The sequence below is a fragment of the Marmota monax genome, unplaced genomic scaffold (genome assembly GCF_021218885.2).
Source record: "Marmota monax isolate L192 unplaced genomic scaffold, Marmota_monax_Labrador192_F-V1.1 WCK01_AAM20220418_F8-fsc00001, whole genome shotgun sequence".
Classification (NCBI taxonomy): Eukaryota; Metazoa; Chordata; class Mammalia; order Rodentia; family Sciuridae; genus Marmota; species Marmota monax.
The window spans coordinates 52,265,592-52,289,871 of NW_026693777.1; the positions used below are offsets into that span (position 1 = coordinate 52,265,592).

At 39.2% G+C, this 24,280-nt stretch overlaps 1 protein-coding gene across 2 annotated transcripts in view; it reads right to left on the minus strand.

The window, feature by feature from the left end:
• The window catches only part of LOC124104408 (aromatase), a 30,712-nt gene extending 6,910 nt beyond the window's left edge, over nucleotides 1-23,802 (minus strand). Inside the window, exons 1-6 of one of the 2 annotated variants that reach the window (XM_046461358.2) lie at nucleotides 23,419-23,539; nucleotides 20,242-20,399; nucleotides 17,591-17,741; nucleotides 8,889-9,043; nucleotides 4,537-4,713; nucleotides 2,417-2,531 (exon numbers count right to left, since the gene is read on the minus strand). In XM_046461358.2, the coding sequence (XP_046317314.1) occupies nucleotides 2,417-2,531; nucleotides 4,537-4,713; nucleotides 8,889-9,043; nucleotides 17,591-17,727 (584 nt within the window). In that variant the 5' untranslated portion in view covers nucleotides 17,728-17,741; nucleotides 20,242-20,399; nucleotides 23,419-23,539. Of the gene's footprint in view, nucleotides 1-2,416; nucleotides 2,532-4,536; nucleotides 4,714-8,888; nucleotides 9,044-17,590; nucleotides 17,742-20,241; nucleotides 20,400-23,418 lie in introns of both variants that reach the window. The other variant, XM_046461356.2, reaches the window with a different exon arrangement.
• Between the last annotated feature and the right edge of the window lie 478 nt (nucleotides 23,803-24,280).

A 24,280-nucleotide genomic window follows, 5' to 3' on the forward strand; every position in this document is an offset into this window, starting at 1 on the left:
GTTCCCTCATCCTAGGGGACAATATTCTGTGTTACGTTAAATGTACATATCTTTATTTCAAATTCTTATTGATATGGTCACAAATCAATAGCCTCTATTTTTAGTACAGTTCATCAAGTAAGAGACGAATCTTCCATCAATGTTCCTCATTTTAAAAAAATTTCTTTTGAACATCATAAGGAAGATATTTAAACACTTTAAGAGAGTAATTGTGTGGCTGTAAATGAGGATGCATGTATTGTGTATCTCTATGAGTATACCTATACACACACACATGCACACCCTTCCAGATATCTACCAAAGATGTATTCACATTCATTCATTCACCTACCCATCCATTTATTCAGCATATATTGGTTGAGCATCTTCTACATAAGGAAGACAGATATCTATTCAATTGGTGAGCTATGATGATTCTTTTCAAGTAGGCTTAGAATGCTGATAGTATTTCTACTGGAGCACTAGCCCCCAAATGGCCTGGAAGGTGTTTGGATGCCCCTACATTCTGAATTCATAAACAGTTCTTTCATAGAACTGCAGCCACTATTGAGCATATACTTCCTTCCTGAGCCAGAATTCAAAATTTTGCATTAGTGGACTGTGAATGCAAATTAGGATCTTTCCTATTCAAGTTACAAGTTGGCCCTAATAACTGCATAAATGTATGCATCTGAATTTATATGCCCTTCAAAACTGGAAGAATTGAGTTAAATGACAGTTTTCAGGAACTAGGAAATCTCTGACTTACAAGCATGTATATCGAGAATGTACCTGTGAATCAGTTGTTTGGAATTCTGAATACATTTTTAAAGACTAGGCTACCAGCCTAGACTATAAACACCTATTCCAAGGTATTATGGGGCTGAAAAGCTTTACATTTACAAAAACAAAACATAGAAAACAATACTACTATGATATTTGGAATTAAAAGAAGCAAAAATATAAAATCGAATAAAGGTAGAGGTAGGTGTCCATTTATCTTCCCATAAATGTATTTTTAAAAAGTACTGACATTATTTTAAGTGTTAGGTGGAAGAGATGAAAAGATTTCTCTAGGTCTTTGTTACTATAGGAGATATAAATTAGTGCACTAATCATTGGCAACTGTGATATACAGAGGAAATGCTGCTGAGCTCCTTTCTATAGACTTCTGAGAGAAATAAATATACAGTTTACTGCTTTGTTCTATGGCCAAGGCCAAGGCTAAACTAATAACTTAAAAGAACACAATGAAACTCTTTAGAATACCACCACCACCAAGTTTGATCACAGTGAAGAGATAAATCCTTTATCTAATTCATTAAAGTCACAGTAAGCTCTGTGAAAGAAAAGGAAATGTGTAAAGAACCAATTGTGCAAATCATTTACCTAATACTCACCAACCACACGAGACCATGCAAAGCAACATCAAGTTAGGTTCCTCCCCAGAAACTAATATTATTGAATTTCAAAATCCACAGAAAGGATAAAATTGGGTCTTCAAAAATCTCTGGGACATTTTAGAAATGAAGAACTTAAGATGGTTAGGGATGCTTAAAGAAGATATAAATATAGGAAAAAGGGAAATTAACATATTTAATGCCCACTCTGCTGTGCTTAGATCTCATTGCTCTATATATGTGACCTCATAAACCTGTATTCCCACTCTAGAGGGGTTTATATTTTACTTTAAATAACTCCCCAAGGCCATTTAGTTCTAAATGGTAGGAGAGGATACAAACTGGGACTTTCTGCCTCTGAATCACATGGGTTTCCCACTGGTGGTCAGAGGAGGCAGTGTTTGGTAGCTGGGGAGCTGTACTCTAAAAACCCATAATTAGTCTGTAAGCTTTGGGGCATTTGTCTAGTTTTCTACTGGACTACTTTAAGACTAAAACAATGTCACTTAATGACAGTTTCAGGACCTCCAAAACAAAAAATATATAACAAAAAAATCACACATTTTATTGAAGTTCATTATAGTCATTATGCAATAATTCTTTGGGGACTACTATCAATTCTTTGGTTTGAATTATGTTAAATGCATTCAGAAGCAATACAACTACAAATTGGTTCTGTGTTTCCATTTTTCCAGATATGAAAAGAGAGTTCTCACAGATATTAATGTTAGGATTAGCCAACCTTTCTCAAGTACACTGCAGTGTCCTTGTTCCAGAAATGAGCTCTCGGACCACACACTCAGCACCCTGGCTGAGAAGCTGGTTGGCCAACGGCTTTTTTTTTACTGTCTCATCTAACTAAAAACAGCCAAATTACTATTAGTGTTTCATTGGCAACTTAATCAAAAATCCCCATGGGCTCTAGAAATGTAAAACTTACCAAAGAGGCTAACAACAGCAAAGACACAATGGAAAATAAGAAACAAAAAAGTCCTTTCTGATTGCACTTATAAATCTTCCAAACTTGTGTTACTTACACAGGCTTTTCATATTTTTTGTATAGCCAAGAAATCTTAAAGAAGATGTTTGGCTTGAGAAGGAGAGCCTGCCATGCATCAAAATAACCCTGGATTTTATCCACCATGGCACTTTCTGAAAAACAAAAACAAAAATAGAGCCATTGAGCAAAATGTGAGCCTAAGAAGAGTATTTTGAGCAGAGAATATTCCCTACAGATTCTCCTTCCTGTCTGGGGCTCTAAGCTGAGCAAGGTTCCATCACCAGTTAACAATTTAGTCACATGAGTACCACTAGACAAAAACTAAACATTTTTCAACTATCAAATATCAGCCACCATGCTAGGTGCTTTACAAAGGATTGATTTAATTCTTATCATCTTACCAGGGGAGTAGTAGTTTTATCATTTTGCATATGAAAAAAATTGCAATTCATAGAAAATGAGACTTGACCAACATCATACAGCCAGTGTGACAGGAAGATCCTCAGGCTAGAGCCCAGTTCTGTCTGATCTCAGGATGATGCTCTTCTTCATTGTACCGGGTCCCAAAGGCAAGTTGAGAGTTTAACAGGTGCCCAGTGTAAATGGAAATAAACATATCCCCATATGCATTATGCAGGTTTTCTGACATCACATTCTGTACTCATGAGTTAACAGAGAGATTTTCAATTCACTTTACAGAACCCTTCCTAACAATTGAAACTTGGGAGAACCAAGGAGCAGGGCAGTGAGGTATGTAGAACAGGATGGAAAGGGACCAAGCAAGAGGTTGTGACTAAAATAGTTCAGAGTGAATGGAGGCTCCTATCCACCTGGCAGTCAGATGAAATTTCTATAGCTCTAATAAGGATCAGTTATAGCAGAAGAAATGAGGCTATGGGAGCTTGGGAGGAGAAACAGAAAGCTTACAGCTTGTCTACCTGCTCAAATGCCACAAACCAGGCCATGAGTGGTCTATCTCAGGTGGTTTGGGCAAATGCTAAATTTCATGTATGGTTGCTCTGCCTGGACTATTCTTCCTTCTGATCTGAACATGGCTCACGGCTTCACTCCATTCAGGCCACGTTCAGATGTCCTCTCCCTAGATGCCTTTCCTGATCACCTGTTCTGTACCAGCCATGCCCACCCCACTGCTCCCGCTTTGCTCTTTTTACCCTGCTTTGTTTTTACTTCAAGGCACTTATTACTGTCTAATAAATTTTCAATATTTACTTGTTTTATTGTCCATGTCTCCCTTAGAATGTAAGCTCCTTGAGGGTAAAAACTTCACCTGTATTATTTCTGTATCCCCAGAAACAAGAACAGTGCCTAGCATAAAATAGATCATCAATATGTATTTACTGAATAAAAGTGTGAATCAATGAACACTGGTGTAAATTAATTCAGGAAAAATCACACTAACCTGGATGTAACATCAATAATAGAATGGAATTAACATATTCAATTCAATTATTTCATTGCTTTTTGGTGAAAAAGTTTTAGTATTCACTTACATAACATAGTGAGGAAAGTGAGACATCTTGTCAGGGTTATTATAAGTATTAAATGGCAAGCATGCATGGAAAGCAATCTTTCATACTATTTGGTACATAGTAGATACTAAATTAATGGCAGCTATCATCATCATTTCTATCATTATCAGCAACAGCAGCAGCATCACCATCATTTTTATCAAACAGAATCAAGTTTTCATATTTGATAGCTTTTATATCTATATATATGTATGTACACACATATATACATGTATGTATACACACATATATGTACATGCATATACATACACACACACACATATATCATGCCCAAAAGAATGGTTAGAAATGGTTAAATATACCCGTTTTATTGGTGGTAGGATACGTTAATGACCAAATTATCTGCTAAGTCTTAATCAGAGTAGAATGCTATTTCTTAAAGCAATGAGGATAGATAGCAAAGAAAGGCTGGCCCCTACTTCATGGAAATTTATATCTTATAAGTGAACAAGGCAGAAACATTGGGGGATGGGGTGCCTTAGGAATACTTAGAAATGTTTAAACAAGAGAACTGTACAAAACAGCACATGTTTAGTTGGCTATCCCTCTCATCCTCTTGTTTCATCAAGGGCAGAATGTCAAATCACAAGAGTGAAAAGTTCAGTACCGTCCAAGGGAATCCCCAAGAAAAGCATATTAGAGGTGTCCAGCATGATGCGCCGCATGAGGGTCAACACGTCAATGTAGCCCGACATATTGGTGACCTCCTCCAGTCTGTCCAGGTGCCTTATGATGGATTCAGCACAAACTGCCACCATGCGAACAAGGCCAGGGCCTGTTAAAGCTAAAGAACACACATCAGAGAATCAGCTGTCACTCACTCCAGGGCTCACAAACCACCAGGCTATTTTGGCATTTTGTGTTTGGAGCTCAATTGTCCTCACTTTTGCATTCAATGATAGGTTAGAAATTTTCATACTCTTTTTTATACTTTCCCATATTTTCCTAATTTTCTACAATCATTCCCTTAACTTTATGGTTAAAAGTGGATGAATGGATATTATTTTAAACAAGCTATTTAAACTTAAGCTTTCCTTCATGCTCTGGCAAATCATTTGTGAGATTGCAAATGAAACATTTAATATTTGTGGTCATAGTCATGATCAGTGATTTTTCATATTTGTTTTATACATTTCCCCTTTAAAGACAGTTTGGATTTGGCCTGGCTTATAATTATTTTCTGTTTCAACAGGTGGCAGGATACCACTACAGAACCAGTGAAAATGACCCTTAACTATTTGACCCAAGGTGCTTCCTGTTTAATTGTACATTATAGTTGTAAAAATGCTAGCTTTTCAAATCACCAAAAATGTCCTTGTCTTAATTTCAATTTCTCTTCAAATTGCTTCCAGATTTATTTTACTCAACCAACGACTTGCTAAGTGATGCCTAGTTTGCTTTTCAATGTTTCCCATGAAACTGGAAATTCAGTGGCAACTGCTTATTAGTCAACAGTACACCAGGCCCTTGATACATTGTTTGCCAAATAGAGGCTGAAGGAAGGAAAACAGGTAGAGTGAACTGGCCCTGCCCTCCTCTTTGCCTTGTTCCTGACCACCAGGGCAGTGGCTTTGGCTTATGGGTCCTGATGGTCCATAATGAAAGCTTAAGCTCCTCTGTCCCTCTTTGATATGTTTTTTAAAGCTTCCTTTAGGAGTAGTCTCTTTTTGTAGGTCCTTTTATTATTCAGACTTGCTGTTAAGAGTCCTCCAGACAAGATAATAAATTCTGAGGAACTTTGTAGGTAACTCCAAAAGGTCACTTTCTCAGAAGAATGGAAACAAACAAAATAAAACAACAATACAACAACAAAAACTTTGAAGTGGCAACAGCCCATGCATCAAGGCAGACTTTGCACCTGAGAAAGGAGCCCTGAGGAGTGGTTTAGACATTTAAGATTTCCATACATGAAAAAAAGAAGATTGAGGTAGGAGCATTCTTTCTGATTTCAGGAAGAACCCAGCAGACAGGAAGGGCCAAGGCATTGTTCTCTGGGTGGCTATCACATCTGCAAGTGGAATAAATCATTCCTTAATGATTCACCCTTTGCATGGAAGATTAGCTTCCAAAATCACTGGTGGCTTTCTTTTTAGGGTGATACATGATTTGCCTCTGTGTCTAAGAGCTTGAAGCCACATTTCACACTGATAGGGAGAATGTAATATCATTTCTTATAGGCAGTAGTGATTATATTATTTAATTTCTAAAAATATGTTTAAAAATATTATTTATCTAGGCCAAAAAAATTGAGCAAGTAATCAAATTTCATCAACATGGACAAACTTTTGGTAATTTCAGGAAACATATACCTTCTTTCCACCCTCCTGCCTCTTCCACCACCTTCCAGGATAAACCCTTTCCTAAGGTGCACCTAGCTTTTTTTCTGTAGACACACCCAATAAGTTTAAAATTTCATTAATGTTACTGGTTTTGATACCAAAACCTGTGTCCACCTTTCTATTGTATCTGAAAAACCAACAAAGAGCCTAACTCCAAAAAGAGATTCCTCAAAAAAATGCTCAGGACTCTCACTGACTATAAGGAATGAGGCACCACAGTGAACTTTTTTATAAGCTCTTAGCTTCGTAGTTTGGGACATTTAATTTGGGTGCAACTGCAGCATTTTTATTAGAAAATCTGATCTTACATAAATAGGGCTAATCTAATTAAAAATTCACAAAGATGTTTTGATTAATTTAATTTGCTGGTACTACAGTTTCTTCTCTCTCTCTCTCTCTCTCTCTCTCTCTCTCTCTCTTTTTTTTTTGTGTGTGTGTGGGAGGTTTACTGGGGATTGAACCCAGGGGCACTTTACCACTGAACTATATCCTAAGCCTTTTTTATTTCATTTTTTAAATTTGAGGTCTTACTAGTTGCTAAGGCTGGCTTCAAACTTGTGATCCTCTTACCTCAGCCTCTCCAAAAGCTTGGATTATAGGTATGCACCACCACATTGGCCTTAGGTTCTACTCTTTTAACATTTCGTATACCTGTGGACTCCCCTCCATCCATCCTGAATCACTTCAGTAGCTCCTGACTGTTCTCACTGCTGATAATCATGTTTTTTTTCTAATTAATCATTCACTCTGCCAGCAGAGGAGTTTTTCTAAAAACACACATAGATCTATATCATTTTGCTAAAATCTTTAGTGATTCCTCAAAGCTCTTGAGATAACCTCAAGAGTTCAGAAGGGTCTGGTGGCTCCCTCCACATGACCTCATCCTTCCATGTATCCAAGCCAGGCACCAGGAATTATTGACAGGTCCCTGGATATGTCATGTTGATCTATCCTTCTTTGCTTTGGCATATTTTTTTGCTTACCCCTAGAATGTCTTTTGTCATACTTGCTTAATTAGTAGCTTTAACTTCTTTCAAAATTCATGGTAAGCATCCACTCCTCTGAAAGCTCTCTCTTTATCCCTTGGTGGCTTGATGGCCCATTGGTCTGTGCTCTGCAGCACTGTGCACACCTTGAGCATTACTGTCATCTAGGACAGTATTTGGTCATGTGCTGGCCTGCCCCTTCCCAATCCCAAAGTTAACTACTTTCCTAAATACTAGTTCACATATTTATTTAGAGTCAAATGACAAGGTAAAATAAAATTTATTCTTCTAGGGGATCTTAAGGCATTATTTAATATGTTCTTCACAATAGCACAAGAGTATAAGTTTTATAATATTTATCAACTTCTGTGAATAAGAGAACTGAAGTGCAGAGAAGCTAAGTGACTTGCCCAAGGTCATAGAGCTAGTTAGTGGCAGCACTGGGATTTGAATGAACAACCTATAACCCAGAGTCTTACACTTGTACATTAATCTATTCTGCAGTATTGTAAGGCCTGGGGATATTGATTTGCCCAGAATCTACTAATATGTTACAATGGAAAAAGGGAGTTGGCAGAGATGACTCAGTGAAGGTCCTTGAGAGGAAGAAATTATTGTGGATTATCCAGGTGACCCAAACTTATCATATGAGAGGCTGACTGAGGGAAGAATACTGACCTAAAGTCCACCTAGCTCCAGATCACATCACTGACAAGATTTCCAGGGCATACTTATCTTTCTTGATGCTTAATATTAATGTCAAAGGATGGGCGTTAATATTCCCAACAGTTTCCTTTCCAGGAAGACATAGTAAAAGAAGAAAGTCACTGAATAAGGAAGCTTGAAATCAGGTCTCCTGCAGGACTTGCTGTGCTTCCTGGGTGAAAATCATACCCCTCTAGGACTTTATTTTCTTAACTATAAAACTCAAGAGACCAGATGAGGCAACATACACAGTCCTTCCCTGTCCTAAAGTTTTCTAATTTTCTTCACAAATTGTTTTCTCATGAAACGTCATGATTGTTAACGATTCAATAACCATCAATCATGTTTAATCAAACATATGGCTGACACTGAATTCTTAATTGAAATGATCCTATGAATACCAGTCTCTTTCTTCTTCACATTCATGAATTTGCTTTCTATGTTCACAGGAAGAACCGAATTTGTGGGGGTTATAAATGTAGGCTCTGGTGTTACATCTTGGGGACTACGATTTACTAATGTTGGAACCTTGGAGAAGTTACTTAACCTCTCTATTCCTTAGTTTTCTCTTCTGGAAAATGCAGGTGATAAGAGAATTCATCATATAAGGTTGCTGTGGGATTAAAATATCAAGTGTTTAGAACAATATCTAAGATATAATAAAGGTATAAAGAGCATTAGCCCTTCTTCTCATTAGTATTATTTCAAAGCTGTGAGACAGCAAAATTTAAAATATAATTTAAAAAATTTTTTTAGTTGCTGATAGATCTTTATTTTTTTAATAAGTGGTGCTGAGAATCGAACCCAGTGACTCACACATACCAGGCACGTGCACTACCACTGAGTCACAGCCCCAGCTCCTAAAATATAATTTTAAGAAAGTCACATTCATAGATAAAATAGAAGTATGTAGCTGAGCCCCTGCTTACCTTTCATAAAAAAAGGTCGTACTGCTCTCCAGAGGTCTGGATTATTGTTAAATATGATGCCATTCTCATGCATACCAATGCACTGCAACCCAAGTTTGCTGCCAAATCGGGAGATGTAGTGACTGTGCTTCATTACATGGAACATACTTGAGGACCTGAAAAGAGAGCAAACCGCAGTGTTAATTCACCATGGAGAGAAATCATGGTGATGCATCTTGACTGTGATGGCTCCCTTAGCAAATTCAGGTGCAATGCCTAGTTCCTAGTATTCAGATTGAATGAATACATCTGTTGGCATGAGAGCACCATCTCCAATTGAATCAGTTCTACCTACTGACTCCTTGTCTGAGCATCACAAACAATAAAACAAACACCACATTGTTCTTTATTTCCTCTTCTTCTCTAACCCCAAGTCACCAACCCATTAACCACCACCAAAGTCAGAGCTGCAAGGCTGTTATGAAGAAGGATCCTCTGCACCACAAGAGTCAGGAGAGCTTCCAGCCTCCTGGTTTCCATTTGGCCCCACTTCAGACAGTGCCACTGCCTGTAAGAGTGAGTCACAGAATTGGAAGTTGCTAGAATTATTGAGGTCTTGTTTTGTTCGTTTGGAACCAATATTTCTGACTTTATCACCCAACCCCTAGAGTCTCCCATCAGGCCTAGTCCCTCCAGTATGGTATCATGGTAGGCTCAGAGGAGATCACCCTGGGTACTTCTGGCCCTGGGCTTGTTCAGAGCCTGGATGGGCTGGCCTGGAAGGCTCACTGTGCTGGTGAGAGAAATTATCTATGAGCACTGTGTCTCAATTTGTCTCCATAATGACTTATCAAGGTCTCAGGGTAACAGTTTTCTCCTAAAATATGGGATGTTACAAGTATAGGGATAGTGTAGTTTGCATGGTGCCCCATATGCAAATTCAAGATGCATAAAATACATTGTTATTTTCTTTATTTCAGATGTGGCTATTTTTTTTAAATTCTGGTGAATTGAATATTTATACAAGGTTTCATGTATTCAGTGCCACTTTGTCTCTCCCTCCCCACGTCTCTGAAATTTTGTTTCTCAACTGCAAATTCTACTATGGAGATTTTCAGAACACATAACCCTTAAAATTTGGGAGTGGCTACACATACCTGATTCTCATCTGGGCTGAAGAGGCTATCCTGATACTTGCTCTTCCCTCTCAAAGTTGACACTTGGCTCCTAAAGGATGACTTTACCTTAGTGAGCTTGTTCAGGTAATGCTTGCCAAAATACCTTCCCATAGAAGTTACTGTGTCAAAAGAGCTCTGCTCTAACTGAATGGATTAGGCTGTGAACTCCATATTAATCAAACACATTTGTGATATATTCCATGGTCCTACTAGAATTTTAAATTTTTCTCACCACTGAAATAAAAGCAGTGGTAAGAAATGAAAAAAAAAACATTATTATGTAATTAACAATTACTTTTCAGAAAATAAAATATTCTCCTGATTTTGCTCCAGAGAATATTCACCAAATGACTTCAAGTTTTGGACAAGTTATCCTCTTAGTAGCAACAAAAATGAAAATGAGAATCTAGATGTTCCAATATATATTCCAGCAAATTAATTTTACTGGCAGTTAAAATTGTGTGCTACATAGAAAAACCATACTAAAGGGAGGACTGAAATTCTTAGTAATTAAAATATTTGAAACTCTAACTTTTCTTATCTTCTCCTACCTCATTCTATAATTATAGTAGAAAGTAAGTAAATTTTATATTTTTTGTTCACAAATTTGTATCTAGAAATTCTAAGTACTTTGAGGACAAGCAGAATACTATTTTCCTGATCTGGCCCCTAGAGATTCTGGAAAGTACGTTAATAATATCAATTTATTTCTTTGAAGAATTTGCTCATCAATTTTAAAAAGAATGAATAAGAAACTTCAGTCAAAAACCCAACTAAGTGTTAGCTAACACTACTTTTTAAATCTTTGTGTCCTTTAGGGGGCGCCAACATCTCAATTATTTTCAGTCAGAAGCTCAGACTTGGCTAGTGACAAAGCCAATCAGGCAGAAGTGGTACCCAGAGCGCAGTATCTGTGACTGGCCACAAGAGAGCAATTTAAAACAAGGTTATTTATCAAAGTGAGGCTGGGTCTATCTAAGCAAAGTAAATTGGGAGAGTGAAGAAGATAAGGTTAAGGAAGAGAAAGGAACCCCAGCCCAGACTCCTCCTGGCCCTGGCCCTGTGTGGGCTGGCCGGTGACACTGGCTGAGGAAAGCTTCATATCATTGGGAAAGAGAGGATTTCTCAGCACTGAGGAGAAACAAACAGAGTTCTCAGGCTTAGAAGGGACAGTGGACAGTGTAAGATATCTGGTTATTTGGGTCATTCTTCTTCTTTAAACATGACTAAAGTCAAAAGACATTTCCAAAGAGGGTAAATCTATTGTCTAATCAAAATGAAAAGTAGCCAGGTAGTAAGCTCTTAGATGGCAGGGAGGAAATACCTCAATTTTTATTTTATTAAATTTACACACCTGTGGCCAGGTTTGACTATGGTGAGTGCTAGAAAGAGGAGAAGGCAATAAAGGAAATAATTGGAAACAAACATTTAAGAATACTTGCCCATGCGTACACTGCTCTGCGTCTGAGACACAATTTCTATCAGTCCTGTCACCTCTTCACTGTCCTTTGCCCATTCTAATACTAACCCAGCTTAAAGTCTAGGGTCGCAGCAAGAGAAATACCATTCTCATAACAGAGATCTTACCATAACCACCCTAACCAAGTGATCAAATCAAGCTAAACCCAGCCCTTAGCTTACTCTGTGTTTGCACAGATCACACAGTATGTGTGCACCACACTCATGCACACATACTCACACACTCACCCTGCTGACAGGTCTTAGTTAAATTCAGATGGGCCCTTAGTGCAGCAAGAAATCCAATTCCAACTCCCAAGTCTATTCACACTTCTACGTGACTATTCTTCTCTACCCTCACCCTCACTCCGCGCTGTTGGGTCTCAGATAGAGGCTCTATTCCTATTTTTCTTGAGGAAATAGAAGCAACTAGAGGAAATCCCCAGAAGCTACAACCACCAGGATCTGGGTCAACATATTCAGTCTTCCCCCAGTTACTGTGGAGGAAATTCTATGTCCCATTCAAGGCCAATCCTTCCTCTTGCTTTGGGGACTCCTTCACATCTCACCTAGCAAACCCTCTCCTTCTCCTGTATCAGCAATTTCACTCTGTGGTTGGTTGTTCCCACCACAATTTGCATGCTGTGATTTTCCTTATTGTGAACATGCAAACTCCTTCAACTGTGCATCCCTCTCCAGCTAGTGGCCCATCTCCTACCTCCTTTGTGTCAAACTCCTTGGAAAAGTTGCTACACTTGCTACCTCTAACTCATCACCCTCTATTCTCTCCTCTGGCCAGAGTTTTTCCCCTTACCATTCCACTGAAAGTGTTCTCTTCAAGGTTACCCATGACCTGTCTGGAAGCAACACTCAAGTGTCCATCCTTTTACTTGGCCCATCAGCGGTATCTGACATGGTTAACAATCCCTCCTCCTAAAATGCATTATTCACCTTGCTTGCAGACCCCCATTCTCCCTTGGTTTTCCTTTCTCTGTTTGGTCGTTTCTTCTCAGTCTCCTTTGCTAGATTCTGACTGCCTTAAACTGGATACATACTAGTCTCCCCTATCAACATCCACTCGGATGTCCACTGGGCATGTCAAGTCCAACATGTCTGAAGCTAGACATGATCTGGACATCTCCCCACTCCACACTTGTTCCTGTTAGCTCAGGTAATGATGTTCTCATTCATCCAGGCATTCAAGACAAAAAAAAAATTGAGCATCACTTAATTATTCTTTCTTCCACGCCCAACATCTAACCCAACAGCCAAATCCTACTGGCTTTTCCTTCAAAATGTGACCAGAATCTCACATCATCATCTTACCACCTCTCTTGCTGGATTCTGAACCAGTCACCATCATCTCTTGCTGAACAGGTCATTCTGCTCCCATCCCTTGTCCCCTCACTGCCAATTCTAAACAGAGCAGTCAAAATTATTCTGCTGAAACATGAACAAGCCAGATACGTCACTCCTCTGCTCAAACTCATGCAGGGTAAAATCCAGAATTGTTAAAATATCCTGTAAGGACAGACAAGCTCTTATGCCTAATTTTCACTTTAATCTCATGTCCTTTGTGCTTCCACTCAACTACTCTAATATCTTTGTAGTTTGGTCCTTGAATATTCTTACCGCAGGACTTCACCACTTGTTATTCCTTCTGTCTAGAATAATTTTTCTCTGGATTTCGATGTGGTTCACTTCCATACTTCCTTTAGGTCTTCATTTAAATGCTAGTTTCTCAGTGAGGACTGCCTCAAATTGTCTATTTACAATTATACGTCCATCTTCTTTCCCTACTTTTTTCTATTTAGTACACGTCCACCTAACAATCATGTGACCAAGCATCAGGTTTGTCCAGGACTGTCCCTGTTTTAGCACAGAAAGTCCCACATCTTAGAAAATCCCCTAATCTCAGGCAAATTGAGACTGTTGTTCACACTTCTGATTGATACATAACTTTATAACATTGATTGATTCAGTCAATGCTGGACCACATGTATGATGGTGGTCCTATCAGATTATATCATCTTCTGACATCACAGTCATCTTAGTGTAAGTATTCTGTATGATGTTTACACAATAACAAAATTGCCTGATGATGTATTTCTCAGAATATTCCCCTGTTGTTAAGTGATGCATGATCATACTAAATATTTTACTTGCTTAATATTGGTATATTAACAATATATTGCTTCACAAAGGTAAGGATATTTGCCTGATTTATTCCCAAAGTATAATATTGCTGATTCCCCAGAGTGTAGAACTATATCTGATAGGCAGAGCAAGTTCTTAGTAAATATTTATTTAATGAAAGAATGGAAAGCCAATTATGATTATTAAAACTTACAATCATAGAGTGCTTGGTATGTAATAGATTCTTAATGGATATTGAAAGAATAACTGGGTGAATCCCTTGTAATTTTACACATACTTAAGAAAGGTATGCAAATAAAATCCTAATAAGTATATTAATTGCTAGAAGATATACATATAAAACTTGAATTAGTATGTTAATTACTAATTCCCCTTTATGGTTGTTACTCAAAGGTTTCGGGTATTTATGACAGAACTAATGTATACATGCAGTGGACATATGATATCAAGTACAGCATCTGTAAACCCTCGCTTAAGTGTAGCTGCCTGGGAGCTACGCAGGGGAACTGTGCATACTTCATCCACAGATGACCAGAGAGAGACCTTATCTCAAAGCCCCAGGTTGTTCAGGCAGCATGACAATAGCACTCATGCCTGACTTCCTTCCCTGAAGTTCTGCAGCCCCTAACACTTTGGAGTTAAGCTGGCTGGAAAAGTTGTATTGAATGCTACACGGTTGGAATGACTACAGACTTCAAATTTTAAAAAGAAAAAAGTAATATGGCAAACTATTCACTTAAAAATAAAAAGCTTTCCGAGGTCCGATGGGGTCTTTTCAAGAGGTACGGGTAGTTCTGGAAGGGACTTGAAGAGCAGGCGGGGAAAGGAGATGGGGAAAAACATGTCCTATTCCTGAGGGGAGCTCAGCCTTTAACAACAAAATTGAGCGGCTCTGAGGCAATTAAGGAGAACACAAAGACTCCAACAAGTGAAAAGCCTGAGAGAACAGGACAAGAAAAGACTCAGAGAGCTGGGGGAAGGGCAGGTAGGCTGTGTCCACGCCTCTGTGTGAATCAGTGCCTGAGATGGTCAGAGTGGCTAAGGTCACTTTCCTAATGAAGATAGGCAGGGTGGCCAGATGCCATCCTAATGGCAACAAGCATCCTACTTCAGGGATTGTCTTTGGACACCCAGGAAATGTATCTGGTGACTTCAGTGTACCATCTGAGTATCTCCTGAGAGGGATTTCTGCCTGATTCTCCACTCTCAAATCCATCATTCTTCACTCCCAATCTAGTCCTATGGCACCACCACTGGCTGGACTCAAGGGTAATGCAACAAGACAATGTCACTTCAACTGTGCTTAGCCGTTTCCCCTAACCCACCACAAAAGCCCTCTTGTACCAGAACCTTCTTCCTCTTCCTTTCTCTTTAAATGGGAGGTTCCCAAGCTCTGCAGGCTGCTGAGGAGTCTTGAGGAGCTTCAAACACCACTAATGTCTGGGTTCCCACTTCAGAGATTCTGATCTCAAAGGCTTGGGCATTGGGCTTTTAAATCTCCCTGAGAGACTCTAATATGCATCTGGGATGAGAAGCCACTGCTTCAGATGCTGACCATGAGTGGACCCCTATTGGATAAATATTCTGAGGGTCACTTCACCTGCTTGTCAAGGGAAGCAGGTGTCAGGGAAGGCAGACATGCAGAACTGAGGAGGGCTGGAAGACAGCATGCTGAGCTGGGGGCTGAAAAAGCAAAATGTTTCAATCCCCAAACCAAAGGACAGCAGTTCCAGGATTTTTTTTTTTTTTTTTGAGACAGTAACTAGTTTTAAAAGTGACTGTAAGTACTGATTTTTTAAATGAGAACATATTACGATATCAAATTCAAGCCAGGTATGGTGGTGCACACCTATAATCCCAGCAGCTCCAGAAGTTGAGGCAGGAGGATCAAGAGTTCAAAGCCAGCCTCAGCAACTTAGTGAGATCCTAAGCAACTCAGTGAGACCCTGTCTCTAAACAAAATATAAAAAAAAGGGCTGGGGATATGGCTCAGTGGTTAAATACCTTTGGGTTCAATCATTGGTACCAAAAAATAAAAAATAAAAAGGATATCAAATTCACTCAAATTTGACTGACCAGAGCTAAATTGACCAGGACAAGTAAAATCAAAGAGTAATTATGATCTATTGAATATAGCAATGGTTCTCAAATTCAAGTGTGCCTCATAATTACCTGGAAAGCTTGTCAAAACACGGGCTATAGGATTCTACCCTCAGGCTTTCCTTTTTAGTAGGTCAAGGTGGGTCCCAAAAATATGCTTTTTTTTTTTTTTTTTTTTTGTACTGGAGATTGAACTCAGAAACACTTTTAATGAGCCATATCCCTGGTCCTTTTTTTTTTTTTTTTTTTTGAGACAAGGTCTTGATAAATTGCTTAGGGCCTTGCTAAGTTGCTGAAGCTGGCTTTACACTTGTAACTCTCTTGCTTCAGCCTCCTGAGCTGCTGGGACTATAGGTGTGTGCCATCACACCTGGCAAGAATTTGCATTTTTAACAAGTTGTCAGGTTGTTTGAGGCTGCTGGTCCAGGAAGAACATTCTGAGAACCACTATAGCAGTGTTTTACAATGAACCCAGGGCAATGACATGTCTACCTGCAGCCATTTATGTTTAGTTGTATAAATGTGGTCTGCCTTAGCTATTCTGGAAAGGGCTTCAACACCAAACTGAATGAAACAAAAAAACCCTGGCAAAAATTGAGGTATTGGACAGATCCAAAATAACATTACCAGGTAGTCTGAAATATTTGGAAGTACAACATATTTTCTCCCACTGCTTCCTTTTTTCAGAATCTGTTTGAAAGAATTGGGCTTTGAGGATACCATGATATTTAATGAAATGAAATACATAACCTTGGCCTGAAAAATTCATGCAGTTTCCAGAAATGCTTTACTTACATTTTGATCAATAGTTTATGTATTGGGATGAACAATTCCACCAAATTACTAAAACGCCTTGGTGAGTTTTCGCTTGTGGGTAAAGCTCTGTCAGGGATTGTAAATTAAAAAAATTATCAGTGAGACACTGTTGGCAGATAGCTTTGTTAAAGTGCTTGTCAAGTTATCTGAAGTTTAGTGAATTCTGCCTTCTTTGAAATGCTTCACTTTTTTAAGATCAATAAACAAGAAAACTAGTGCACAGTTGATGTATATTTGGTTAATTCTAGAGTGAGGTCAACATACTAAGGTAACTCAGCAAACACAATGATGCAGGGAGTTAGGACATTGTTTCTTAATGGGTGATGCTGCTCCTGACTTATTTGGAATTGCCAGGCCAGGATACTGGCACACAGTCTTAGAGGGATGGCAGCACCTGAATGGTGCCATAGCCTGCTGTCTGCTGTTTCCGAGGACTCTGAGACTAGTGTTAGAAATACTCTAGAAAACTACTGGTCAGATCCTGCATCTCAAGTTTTGTTCTAATTTTTTATTTTAAATTTCTTGAGTGTGTGTGTGTGTGTGTGTGTGTGTGTGTGTGTGTGTTGTTTAATGCTTACTTGTAGAGATAAGACCAAATTTTTAGAAAAGCAGAAAAGATAATGCCTCTCCCTAAAGTCTGTTTTGTCAACACCACATCGTTTGGATTCTGAGCTTCCACATTCACTGCTCAGAAGTTTTGAATAATTTCCCAACTTTCCAGACTTCTTTATCTATGTACCTCTGGCTTCAATCCAATTATTCTGTTTGCATGCAGTATTACCTAGGAATTACTCACCTTCGTTATAGCAGTAAAAACATAGCCTTACCAAGATATCAAGGAATCAAAATTACTTTTTTTTTAAATAGCAAAAACTTCAGTCTTGATTTTAAAGTATGCAAAATGATGATGATGATGATGATTATCTTGGGTTCTGGTGATTGAACCCAGACCCTTGCACTCTACCACTGAGCCACATTCCACCCCTGTGTCTCTGATTTTATTAACAAACTTACTTGCTGATAATGAGTGTTTCTTCTCCACCTATCCAGACTCTCATGAATTCTCCATACATCTTGTTGTAGTAGTTGCAGGCACTGCCAATCCCCATCCACAGGAATCTACCATGGGAAATGAGGGGCCCAATTCCCATACAGTAGCCAGGACCTAGGATAGTCATCAGAACATTGTATTTTAGCAAACCAGAAATAGTTGTTCTTTTATATCTAAATGTTCCTTTTTGGGGAGGGGTGCTATCTTCAATGTGTTTTGTTGACCTTTAGAAACATTATCACATATGAAAGGAAAGCTGCTGAGCTAATTCTAGCTCAATGACCTCTTAGGGCCCCAGACCTGTGGATAATGAGAGTAGGTGAGCAAAGTAGCTGCTACTTGTTGCATGCCTTCTTTAGGGCTATTTTAGGGGTGACACATAATCCTCTGACTAACACTTTAAACATTGAAAACCCTTTTACAAAATTTGAGAGATAAATGTTCTTTATATCTATCTGTGATTCACTAAGAAAGCAATTTAAAATGGAAACCAAGACAAGCTTAACCTGGGCTCTTCATCCCTCTGTGAGTAAAAAGTACTTCAGGAGCCCATTATCACACTAGCTCCATTTGGTCTCAGTCATTTCAGTCTCAATGAACTGGAGGATGTGTGCTGATCTCTTCCCAAGTTACACAGTGCCAATGGGTTTTGCATACAAGCTAATTTGTCTCATTGGTAACAAGTGTGGAACCCATGAAAAGTGCCAAGCAGGAGAACTATTTGGCAGTTTGGTTTTGTCTGAAAACTTCTGGTTTTGAATGCCCCAGTTGACAGAACGGATATGTCAGAACTGGGCAGTTTGGAAATAATCCTTTTAACTGAGAGAAGCAAGATCTGCAAAGATAATGTCTAATCGAAAAACATTCACATCTTCTTTTTCCTCTCAAAAAAAGATTCAGTTTAAGAAAAGAATCTTAGGCTAAATCTCATGATGCAAAATAAAGCTAAGAATTGAGGGATTAGGCAACAAGTCTTCTCAGTGTCTAGACTTCTCAGTGTCTTGAGTCCCGTGATCTCGTTTTAGGCAAGAGCAGTGGCCACTCACATCCTTCCTTATATAGTCAGGGATAAGATTTCAAAGAACCCAAATCCAGGCAATGACTGGGGAACTTGATGTTGCTTACAGCAGAGAACAAACTTGGTCATTTGACTTTACTGGTTTTGGCAAACAAACTAAATAAAAACATTCAGGATGGTCTTAGGAGTTGTAAAGTAGTCATTTTTGTAAATCTTTCTTCTTTAATTCCATTCTGTCAGTTCAATAGTTGTGAAGCCAAAACATGCCTGACTGTATAAGAGAACACCCTCACCCCTCAGGGCTAGAGCTGTACAATAATCTAGATAATCAAAGCTTTCAGTGGAATTATCCAAACAATTTTTAACCTTTTACTTTGCAATGACTGAGTTAATAAGAACAATACTGTCAGCTCTTTTCCCCTTTTAAGAAGATCTTTGTTAATATCTATAAAACCAAAATATTATCAAAGGGTCATTAATCTTATGATTATTTTAATAACACTATATATTATATAGTAGATGATTGACTTTATTAAAATAATTCCATATTAAAATAATTCCATTGAGTTCTTTAAAAAGATTTGAACAAATAGATTTGATTGAACATATATTTCCCTAAAATGTCATCAGATATAGAAAACTTTAATCAGTTAAAATAGGTAATAACAAACTATATTACTGGATATTTATAGCTTAGCCATACTGCATGCTCAGTGTTTCCTTAATGAATTTTCAAAATTCATAAATTCAAAATTCATAAATATATGCAGATAACATAGAGAATGAAGTTTGAATGCTATTCTTATTTAAGATATTTTACATTTTGATAAAAAATGGAAAAAATATCATATAACACACATTTAGTTCACAAGAGCCAAATAGCTACTTGAATTTGAGTAGAATTATTCAGCATTCACTCACTCAATATGCAAGTCCCATGAGAAACAAAGACATACAAATAAAACACTGCTCTTTCCATCTTTTATCTAAAGGTTGGTGCCATGAAGAAAACCTTATTATCTGGGAGCCACCAATCCATCTGAATGTATAACAGTGAGCTGGATATGGTAGCACACCCCAAGAGTCCCAGCTTCTCAGGAGGCTGAGGCAGGAAGATCACTTGAGCCCAGGAGTTTAAGGCCAGCCAGGGCAATATAGTGAGACCCCCATCACTTTAAAAAACCAATTTGCAAAACATAAAATTTCAAAATGAAAACATTTTAAGATATAAGATATGACTGTGGAGAGCTGTATCTACTGAAAAAGGGAAATTGCAGTAACCCTGAAGTTGAGGCTGAGAACCTTAGTGTTTTAACCCTGCTGAAGAGGAAAATGCTCTGGGAGGATAGAAACTTGGGTAAAATATTAGGGGAATATTCTGATTGCTTCCACATTACTCTGCTGTCTGCTTTGGGAATGCTTATCTAGGCATGCAGTGATTGCAGGAGCCTCTTTCACACCCTAAGAGGAGTAGTAAATCCTTCACTGCATTTTTGTGCAGAGACAGCCTCCTTGAAGCCAACAGCTGGGATTGCTCACCCGCTGCTCTAATCAAGAGCTGTTGTATTCCACACCTCAGAATATACCCCAACAAACCTGTGTATACATGTGTTCACAGCCATGCCATCCACCAGACTGGAGATGCCCAAAGTGTCCTTAACAGTAGAATTGGTTTTAAACCATGAGATGTTCATAGACTCAATACCACACGGCCATGACACAAACTTCAGCTGCATGCCACAACATGGATGAATCTTACAAACATAATATCCAGCAAAGGAGCAAGACAGAAGAATAAATACATGAATGCTTTGATTGTTCAAACACTTAAGACTAGGCAAAATTAAACCATTTTGTCTGGGTATATAAAATGAGGAGACCAAACTATTAAAAAAAAAAAAAAGTACGGGAGTGACTGTCACAAAATCCAGGAAAGTATTTACTTCCAGGAATGAGAGAGTGACTGAGAGGGCACACGAGGAACTTCTAGAATGCCATTAACATCCTATTTCTTGTGCAGGACCATGATGGCAAATCTTCCATTACACTGTGCACTTTTCTGTGAAATAGTTTCTTAGTGGGAAAAAGAACATGTTGCCATGTCCTCTTCCAAGTGCCCTGCTCTGGGGATGTGGTGCCCAGAGCAGAGTGTGGAGGGAGAGGACCCACATTCAAGGTTAGGATGGCTGTGTGTCCTTGGAGAAGGGAGAGCTGCCAGGTGCCAGGTTTTGAGAGTCCTGGATGGAGATCAGTGGCCTTAGGGCATCTCTCAGAACTGAAGCCTACAACCCTATCCCCCACAGAAGTCTTTCCTCCCCCAGATTCTCACTGCCCCCTCCTTGGCACTATGCCATCTAACTGTCGGCCATTTCCCAGGCCAGAAACCACACCTCTTGTCTTCACATGCCCTCCACCCTTAAACACCTGACCTGGGAGAGCTTCTCAGAAAACACAAGAAGCCTAGATGTGAGTCCCAGTCTACTAACAGTACAACATCTGCCCTCTTTGAACCTCAGTTTTTTGATCCACAGAAATAGGCATTAACATCAACCTCACCAGAGTAATTTATAACTTAAGGTCTTTTAATCGTTTTGCCTTCTGAACTCCCTTCAGTTTTTGACAACCCTGAGCTTCCCCGGAACCTGTAAAACCAAGAACCCAGTGATCCCTGATGCAAGGGAGCTGGCAGGAGGAGTTCAGGAGAACAGAGCAGCAAGAACAACCACCCCAACAAGGACCATTTTCTCATCTTCCCACTCCCAACCAGGAACCACCGGTTCTTAGTCTGTGCCACTAGAAGATTCTAACCAGACCTCAAGTTAGCACAAAGCTAGAAACTCCCTGGTCAGCTAAGTGCTCATCGACATGGGACTGAGGACCTCCCAGGCATCCCCTATGCTCTCACCTTCCTTCCACTGGGGAGCTGACAAGCCATTTCCTTCTCTGGGCTTTCACCCCTCACTTGTAAAACTCCCCGGTTTCTCACTCTTGTCATAACATGTCACCTGGCAAGGCAGATCACTTGTTCTGAACCTTTTATCAAATGAAGGAGCTGGGCCCATCTTTGTGGCTCTCAACCCTGTCTACCCATGAAAAGTTACCAGAGGAAAGTTTTTAAAACATCAGCCTGGGGCCCCACCTCTGGCAGAGCAGAGGCCCACTGTACTATCAATGTGATCTAACTGCCAATGCTCCTGGCCCAGAAGTGAAGGACAAAGTGAGATGCCACCTAGCTTTCTGACCCAGGGCTTTAAGCTTCCAGTTTTTACACTTATTCTGCATAAGATGAACTTCAGACTCCAGGGTTCAAGGGAATATCACCGGTGCTTGCAACAGGAGAATCTAGGGCAGTTGGGTGTCTTTTTTTAAATGCATTTTCCCAGGCATGGAACATCTGATTTCAAAAGTCTGGGGGAGGACCTGGGAATCTGGGCCTCATTGCTTCTTCTAATAACTAAAAGAGAACCTGTGGCTTACTGGATGGGCAGACAATGCTGACCTCTCTCTCTTTGCAAGCTGCACTGATAATAAGTGGATTAGACTTTAACACCTCAGCCTATGTCAGGGAAGAGAAGGAAAAATCATTCCACCCCCCTCCCCGCCATACACATTCACTTCACTCCTACCATTCATTGACCCTGACTTAGGAGCCCACTAGGTAGAGGAAAAATCCAGTGAAGAAGAGGCACATCCAGAGTGGGAGTTCAAGTCAAAGACCAGGAAATCTTTCTTCAGCTCTAAGCCTCCTCCTCTGGAGATGACCCAGAGGCTGGAGAGCAGAGAACAAAATTAACTAAATATCCCAATAAATTTGGCATTCAAGTAACCAGGCTGAATCAGATGGAAAAACAGGCAGTTAACTGGGACATTTTGAAAAGAATCCAGACATGCAATATTTTGTACCAGTCCCATGTGCCCATTTTCAGTTACCCTGTATTGAGGCTCAACACACTTAGAAATATGTAATTACTATGCTCTTGAAACTGTGTTATTGGATAGCTTATGGGATTGGGAACAGGTGCCTGCCAGGAGGCATTTACATTGAAAACTAAAGCAACAGTTCTGGTAATTCTGAATTAATCTGAAAATTAAAGCAGTAGTGGTGGAATGGTAGGATTTTTCCATTGGGATTATCTAGATAATTCTATTATTCTTTACTTTTAATTGACCCATGGGCCTTGTTAAAGATTCCATCATGTTGTGATGTGCCTATAAAATGGTGGTGGCCGCCATTCTTCTTCCATTGCCCAGGTCCTATTCAACTTTCATGGTGATGCCACAATCACTAAACTGCCAAGAAGAGAAAACAAAGAGAAAGGAGAAATGCAAGAAAGGGAGAGGGTGCAGGTGAGGCAAAGTAGGAGGGAGAAGGAATGGAGAAAGAAGGGATTCCAGAGACACTTCAGCCATAGGGCAAAATTGGAATGGATTTAAATATATATTTTTAAAAATTAATAAAAAACCTGGAATTCTACCTTGCTCCACCCCATCTCAAGCTTGCTTTAAAAAGCACTTATGTCAAGTCTATTTTTCCAAAATAGTGTGCGGACTAGATGAGTTTATCTAAGATATTTTTTAAATGCTTTCATTTAAAATGTGCAAATAATAGTTATAAACCTTTTAACCTCAGTCCTCATTTGCTCTCATGACCATGGTCTTCAGAGATCTTACTAGGGTTTGCTCTTTGTCCTTTTGCAAAATTTTCTTTACAATCATGAATCAAAAGCCTGAAGAAACAATATCCTTAGACAAAGAAATAAGCAAGTGACTTACCTGGTATTGAAGATGTGTTCTCATAATTCCAAATCAAGAGAAGAAGGCCCATGAGCAGCAGAATCAGCATGGTGCCGACAAGCATGACTTCTGGCACCATGCCAGTGACATTATAGTGCATTGGATTCAGCATTTCCAAAACCATCTTGCTCTCCTCAGCTTCAGACACAGCAATTTAGAGCTCTATGGAAATCAAAGCGGCAGAAAAGTTATTAGAGAATCCCCTAGCTGGAGTCTATGACTCCAGCTGCTTCAGAGAATGCTGTGTTGGGGAGATCGGTACTTTGTTTTATAATGTGATTGGACTTTAGACAAGACAAATTTGTGGTTACAAGTCAAAACAAGCAAGCCCAAGAGAGATCTTTTGGCTTGAAGTGCAGCATTTCTGACCTTGGTAGAGTCTCAGGTTCTCTTATACGCGTGGTCTGATAGAACCTTATCATCTTGCCCTTGAGTGGGTAGAGTGATGCGCATTTCCAATTGAGAGCCAAATCTCTTACCAAAATACAAGAAAACAAAGCTCATTCCAGAAGTGGGATCATTCTGTGACTTCATCAGCAGATTTTTGCTTAGGCAATCTTTTCTTCCTTGAAGCCAAATCAATTTAAAAAACAAATAAAACAATCTGGCAATCCCTTTCCTTAATCAAATATTACTTTCCCAACTAGTGAGTTTCTATCGCAAGACAGCAAGACCCAGACCCACTTCTTGAACATCATTGAAATGTTCTCAGAGCCTCCCATTGGGTTGTCTATGGAATCCAAAGTAACTCATGCAGAATGTCTTTCTCTTGTGACTTTAATAAGGATCTAAAAATCTCCTGCACCATAGCCTGATTAAGCAGTGTCCCTGGAGTCAACAT